Source organism: Cebus imitator, unplaced genomic scaffold (genome assembly GCF_001604975.1).
Source record: "Cebus imitator isolate Cc_AM_T3 unplaced genomic scaffold, Cebus_imitator-1.0 Scaffold588, whole genome shotgun sequence".
Taxonomy (NCBI): domain Eukaryota; kingdom Metazoa; phylum Chordata; class Mammalia; order Primates; family Cebidae; genus Cebus; species Cebus imitator.
The window spans coordinates 981945-989714 of NW_016107903.1; the positions used below are offsets into that span (position 1 = coordinate 981945).

General features: G+C 34.8%; 1 protein-coding gene across 1 annotated transcript in view; it reads left to right on the forward strand.

Moving 5' to 3' along the window:
• The window catches only part of CCDC14 (coiled-coil domain containing 14), a 51812-nt gene that overhangs the window by 35790 nt on the left and 8252 nt on the right, over positions 1-7770 (forward strand). The window contains exons 6-7 of the mRNA XM_037734213.1: positions 1410-1666; positions 1740-1872. Coding sequence (XP_037590141.1) covers positions 1410-1666; positions 1740-1872 — 390 coding nt within the window. The remainder of the gene's footprint in view (positions 1-1409; positions 1667-1739; positions 1873-7770) is intronic.

Consider the following 7770-nt stretch of genomic DNA (forward strand, 5'->3'; position numbering starts at 1 on the left):
TAGAGACAGCATTTCACCGTGTTGGCCAGGCTGGTCTTGAACTCCTGACCTCAAGTGATCCACTCACCTTGGCCCCCCCAAAGTGCAGGGATTACAGATAGGAGCCACCCTGCCTAGCCAGCATTTTTGTAGTATAGATTTTTAGTAGAATTGCTGAGCCAAAGGGTGTATACAGTTGCAATTGTGACAGACATTACCTAATTGTCCTTAATGATCACAGAGTTTAATAAAGAAAGAAATTAGAATAGTACCAGAAAAAAAGATGAGAATGTTTTTTGTGGGGGGAGCTTTTCTTAAGCCTGAAAAGACTCAGATGCCACAGAAGAATAGATTGATAAAATATACCCCCAGAAAACTTTTTCAATTTCTACATAGCAAAATTATAAATGCATTCAAAACATATAAACAAAATGGGGAAACAATACATGGCATAACAAAGGCTTAATCTTCTTAATATATAAATATATCTTATAAAGCAATAAGAAAAAATATGATTACCCAACATGAAAGTGTTCAATTTCATCAGAATGATTCAGAAATTATCACTCTGGCTCCATTGTTAACCAAAGGTGAGGAGAGGGAGGGGGTAGGAGAGAGAAGGCCTAGAGGACAAGTGGGGAGATCAGTAGTTGCCTCTTTAAATAGCTTCTCTTCTTTATATTATCTGTTCATTTATCTTATTGTTTCTTTGAGATCATTACTATTTATAATTACTTGTTTGTTATCAGCTCCATGAGAACAGGGGCCATGTCTGTGTTATTCATCTGTGTATATTCTGACTCTAATACAATACCTTACACATAGTAAGTATTCACTGAGGATGTATTTGCTAAATAAATGGTGCCATATACTTTTATAGCCATAAAAATAGAACATGATAAATCTGTGTGTTTGTATGCAACGGTCTTATGGGAAAAAAAGGCAAAATTAGTAACTGTATAGTGTCTGTGGGTGTGTGCATGTGTGTGTGAAGTGTGTGTAATATCACATGCAAAAGTGTTTTTCTGAAAGATATCAGAATTAATAGTGATTTTCTCTGGGGACCGAGATGAGTGAGAGGGAGATTCTTCATTGGGATCATATGGTATTATTGACATTTTGTGGTGGTTGAATTTTTTTTAACTTTGTACATGTATTATTCTTTCTTTTAAAGGGATTATGTATTATTCTTTCTTTTAAAAGGGTTATGTATTATTCTTTCTTTTAAAAGGGTTAAAAAGTAATGCTTAAAATGTTAATTGGAAAAGAAAGCTATGAATTCTGCCAATCAATTTTTAAAACTATATGTATTATTTATATAGAACTGCTTAGAACTACTCATGCAATTATTTGTTAAGCAAAATCAATACATTTCAGGCCTTTTTTTTTTTTTTTTTGAAACAGATGTTTTCCAAGTTTGTACTTTTTAGGTTTGGGAAACAACTATTTGATCCATTTTGTCTTACAGTGTTTTCTCTTCAGTCATTGAATATGTCACTGCAAAATCAATTGGAGGAGTCACTAAAGAGCCAGGAATTACTGCAGAGTAAGAATGAAGAGCTCTTAAAAGTGATTGAAAATCAGAGAGATGCAAACAAAAAATTTACTAGCATATTTAAAGACAAAGATCAAACTATACTTGAAAATAAACAGCAATATGACATTGAGATAACAAGAATAAAAATTGGTACGTATTTACACAGTAGTTATGGTCACATTTTTAGAAAGGAATAAGGAAACTGAAACTTTTGTTGTTTTAGAATTGGAGGAAGCCCTAGTCAATGTGAAAAACTCCCAGTTTAAGTTAGAAACTGCTGAAAAGGAAAACCAGATATTGGGGATAACATTACGTCAGCGTGATGCTGAGGTGACTCGACTAAGAGAATTAACCAGGTAAAACTGACTTCCTTTGAATAACCCATGACTTTTTTTATTTTTAGATGTTTTTATAAACTTCAAAATAATGCCAGACCTGTTATCTCACACATATCTTTTTCTCTTATTTTGCCAATGTTTTTGCTAATTTTTAATGATGTTTTCTTCTATTCCAATTAAATTAGTTTAGAAATGTCAAACCTGGCTAAATGATTTTTTTAAACCATGTGATTCTGATTCTGGGCAGGGTTCTCTGATGAGAAGCTGAAGACTTGTATTGCAACATGGTTAAGCCCCCTGGTTCTGAAGCTAGAGAGATCTGACTTGAATCCTACCTCTGCCATATATTAGCTGAGTAACTTCGAGCAAGTCATTTAACTTCTGTAAACCTCAGCTGTAAAGTAGGGAAATGAATAGAGTTGTGGGAAACTAAGAAATCATTCATGAATAGCACTTAGCATGGTAAGCCTTCATGCAGTATGATCTTGGGTAAGTCAGTTAGCCTCTTTCAGCCTTATTTCATAAGTTTTTAAATGAGTGGGTTGACAGTAGCCCTTAAGATCACTTCATTACTGAACAGTATTTTTCTAAAATAAAATTACCTCATTCAATTTTTCTATGATATTTACTTACAAAGTTCAGTTTTCTTTTGAGATATTTGCCAAGAATTGGATTTCAACTGCTTTTTAAAGTTCCAGGAGAGAAGTCAGTGATGTTAGGCCTAAAGATAAGCATATCTGACCTTGTCTTTGAATGATCCTAGAAGTTTCAGATATAAAATCATCTTGAATATAAAACAGTCTTCCTTGTGTTTTCAATGAACAGATCCATTTTGAATTTTAAATTTCTCCCCTCATTTTGAATGATAAACTTGCAGGGAAGCAGATGAAGCAGTAATATATATGTAACATTTAATTTATTAATTTAGTTTTATAAATGTGTTTGAAATTACTTTAATAATCTGTTCATATGAAAATACTGCCCTTTTCCCACATTTATATTTCATAAGATATTTGCATTCAAACTTTTAACAATGGGAAAAGCAAGACTTTTTATAATCATATAGAATTATAATTGATTAGGTTCTAGTCAGAGGTTCTGAATATTGGCTTATACCAGTCTTATTCAAAATAAAGTAATAGAATGTCCCTTCTTATGAAAGGCTTTGTAAGGTATCCAAAGGAACATGTCTCCTTTTTTCTGAGGAATAATTTTGTGGTGAGAACTTTGTTAATGTCAAGTATTTATACTAGGAGAAACCAGTAACAAAAGGCCACATATGGTGTGATTCCATTTGTATGAAATGTCCAGAATAAGCAAATTTATAGAGACACAAAGTAGATTAGTAGTTGCCAGAGTCTGGAGCAACCAAGGGGTGTCTAATGGGAAGTGACTGCTAATGGGTAGTTTCATTTAGGAGTGATGCAGATGTTCTGAAATTAGAGACAGTTCTCAACTCTGTGAATATACTAATAACCACCAAATTGTGCACTTAAAAGGAGTAAATTTTGTGGTATGTAAATTATACCTGTTGGATGCGGTGGCTTATGCCTGTAATCCCAGCACTTTGGGAGGCTGAGGTGGGTGGATCACCTGAGCCCAGAAGTTCGAGACCAGCCTGGGCAACACAGCAAAACCCTGCCTCTACAACAAATACAAAAATTAACCGAGCATGGTGGCACATGCCTGTAGTCCCAGCAACTGGGGAGGCAGAGGTGGGAGGATTGCTTGAACCCAGGAGATTGAAGCTGTGGTGAGCCACTATCATGCCACTACATTCCAACCTGGGTCACAGAGTGAGACCCTGTCTCAAATAAATAAATAAATAATATTTCAATAAACTTATTTTGTAAAAGATATATATGGTATACAGTCTGTTTAGAAAAGAAAAAGAAAGAAAAGAAAAAATAATAAGTCAACATGGTCAAGTGCCGTGGGAGTTTGCTTAGGAGTTACTATGAGCATCTGTTTCATTCTAAGGGACAGTTCTTTTCTTTTTTTTTTTTTTTTTTTTTAATTGTACTTTAGGTTCTGGGGTACATGTGCAGATCATGCAGGACTGTTGCATAGGTACACACATGGTATTGTGGTTTGCTGCCTCCATCCCCTAAGGGACAGTTCTTAGCCCCAAGCAGAAAACCCGATGAAGTGGAGGATATAGTTCTCTGGTAGTTTTCTTTTCTTCTCACAACCTTTTTCTTCATACTCCTAAATTCAGCTTCTTTGTGGATATGAGATCACAAGCTGATATCTTTTATTTATAAAGTACTTTGATTTTTTTCAAAGTTCTGTCTTTCCCATATCATTTTATTTGTCCTCACCTGTGGAGAGAAGATTTTAGTATCTGCATTTTCATAAATGGGCAAACTGAGGCCACGCAAATTATTAGAAGAATGTTAATAAAACAGAACTTGGACTAGAACTCACATCTCTTAATTTCTAGCCAGATGTTCCTCTTGCACATGGAGTGGCTTTAGTAATGGTAACAACTCCATGCCTAATTTAGCCTAAGTAAATCTGATCATTTTTTACCTGGGAGGTAGATGGATAAATGGATGGAGTCATTCATTTATTCAACAAACATTTATTGTGTATTATGTTCCAAATATATATGTGTGAAGCTTATATAAAAATAATTTTAGTTGCTCAATATCCACATTGACAAGCTAAAAGCTTATTCCAGTGCTTTACTGACATATGTACAGGTATGTCTTTTTTTTAAGTAAATACATTGAACATGTTGATGATGCTATTCAGCCTGTGCAATATATTTAATAAGAAAGTTGGTAACAAAAACATGAGAACAATCTTTCAGAGTAACAGTATAACTTTTCTCGAAATTAGTAGAAATGGAAGCCCAAAGGAAAAAGGGACTTACCTGATTTTCGCAGCTAGTTAGTGTCTGAGCTCTGAGCTAGGACTAGAGCCAGGATTTTGGCTTCCTGTTTAAAAGAGGACAGCTTTTCTCTGAATGAAGATGCCCCATTATTGAGGGATTCTTCTACCTGTGCAGGAGGTAGTTTTGTATCTGCTCATTCTTTCAGAATAACTTGTAGTCTGCCCTTTGCATTGTGTATTCAGGACGAAAAAGTGTAATTGGAGCCTTTTTTTTTTTTTTTAAACATTTATCCTAACATAGAAGTATAGGAACTGAAAAAGTTTATTAATTCTTAAGGCTTACAACCTGCCTTCAGAAAAGGCTCTGTCTACAATATTAGATATAGACTTTTCCTCTCCTTTTTGTAAGACTCTCAAGAATTTTCCTATCAGTTTTTTACATTTTTGTTAAGCACCTTTTTATACTGGGCATAAATCCTGCGTCTTGACTACTAGCTCACCTGTCAGATTAACTGCACTCTTACGAATGATTGTAAAAACATAATGGGAAGGCTTAGCACGGTATCTCATGTGGAGTTTAGCACTATCCCTACATTTCCTAAAGATTTAGTAACAGCTTCAAAATTCTAAGTACATCCATTGATATCAGCTTTGTACTTTCTTTTTTTTGAATCTCGCTCTGTCACCCAGGCTGGAATAGTGTGATCACAGCTCACTGCCACCATGACCTCCCTGGCTCATGCAGTCCTCCCACTTCAGGCTCCCAAGTAGCTGGGACCACAGGCACATGCCACTGTGCCCAGCTATTTTTGTTTAACTTTTTTTTTTTTTTTTAAATACTTTTAAGTTCTGGGATATATGTGCAGAGTGTGCAGGTTTGTTACATAGGTATACACATGCCACGGTGGTTTGCTGCACCCATCAATCCGTCATCTACATTAGGTATTTTTCCTAATGCTGTCTCTCCCCTAGCCCCCCACCCCCTGACAGCGCCAGTATGTGATGTTCCCCTCCCTGTGTCCATGTGTTCTCATTGTTCAACCCCCACTTATGATGAGAACATGTGGTGTTTGGTTTTCTGTTCTTGTTTTAGTTTGCTGAGAATGATGATTTCCAGCTTCATCCAAGTCCCTGCAAAGGACATGAATGCATGCTTTTTATGGCTGCATAGTATTCCAGGCTAGATATGTGCCAGATTTTCTTTATCCAGTCTATCATTGATGGGCATTTGGGTTGGTTTCAAGTCTTTGCTATTGTGAACAGTACTGCAATAAACATACATGTGCATGTGTCTTTCTAGTAGAATGATTTATAATCCTTTGGGTATGTACCCAGTAATGAGATTGCTGGGTGAAATTGTATTTCTGGTTCTAGTTCCTTGAGGAATCACCACACTGTCTTCCACAAGGGTTGAACGCTCCCACCAACAGTGTAAAAGCGTTCCTATTTCTCTACATCCTCTCCAGCATCTGTTGTTTCCTGACTTTTTAATGATTGCCATTGTAACTGGCATGAGATGGTATCTCATTGTAGTTTTGATTTGCATTTCTCTAATGACCAGTGATGATGAACTTTTTTTTTACTCTTAGTAGAGACAAGGTCTCACCAAGTTGCCCTGGCTGGTCTTGAACTCCTTGGCTCAAGCCGTCCTCCCACCTTGGCCTCCCAAAGTGCTGGGATTACCAGCATACCCAGCCATTGTTTTGTTCTTTAAATTAGAAAACAAAACAAAAAGTCTCTGAGTTTAATTATATCTAAATTCATCCACGTTGTTGATTTATAATTTCTTTGGTGACATCCTATGCAATTCACTTGGTTAGGAACTTCTCCAGTATTGTAGATGGGTTGCTGTGACCACTTTAATTTTACTTTTGACTTTAGAGTGTAAGGCAGCAGCATCCAGCAGTACAAATAAATCTACATGCTCTTCTACTCCTTCACTCTTCCCATAGTCACACACCTTAGTCAGATAGGCATGTGGTTTTGTATGCGTGTTTTAAATAATCTCTCAGAAAAGAGATTTTGTAAAATTTCTGAATGCCTTTCTCAGACTTTTGGGAGGGGCAGTGGGACTGAATGGTACATGTACAAGGTCTAAAGAAGTACCACAAACCACCTCTCTTTTCCTTCTCCAACTTTAATGATTTTGAAATGAACCTTTATCATTTTTTTCAGATCTTACTATAACGTATGTTATAAAACCATTAAAATGTGACGAAAATTAATATTTTCAGGAAATAAGTAGTGAATATTCTTATTTTTTCAAAAAGCATTCTTACAAGTACTCAAAGTTATTTAAGTTAATATATTTTTATAAGTAGCCTAGAAAGAACCCTGCATTTGTTATGAAAATGTGCCAATATTCTAAGTATTAAAAATCAGTAGTTTAGCTGAATTATGTATTATAGAAACACCAATATATCCACTTGTCACTGTTTAAGTGCTCATATTCCTTCCTTTAAAATTTTAGCGTTTTCACATCTCTTTACTTAACAGAGATTTTTCTTTTAATTTCAGAGACAATGGTGAATCATATTCTGTTTATACATCAGAAGATTAGTAATTACTATTAATTTCCAGAAATTAAGCTTTTCTAAATGTCAGTGTTCCTTCCTTCCTTTCTTTATCTGTGATTTTGTCTATAGCAACAATAATGTTTTTGTTAAAACTGGAAAGAAACCTCAATATAAGTATTCCTTTTCTTAAAATAAATAAAAATTTCAGTATGCAGTCAGATCAAATTAATTAGTGGGTCATTATTCATTATAGCATTCCTTTAAAGATATGTTTCTCCAACATATTTTTGTGTTTTAATAACAACTCATTAATTTCTCTTAAAATTAATATCATAAGTGACAAATTAATATTATCTTAATTATATTTATGGGGTACAGTGATGTTTTTATATATGTAAACAAGGTAAAATAATTAAATCAAGCTAATTAACATGTCCATTATCTCACTTATCATATTTTAGAGTGCGATATTTGGAATTTACTTATTTTTAGCAATTTTGGATTATTATTAAGTATAGTCACCCTAGGCCGGGCCTGGTGGCTCACGCCTGTAATCCCAGCA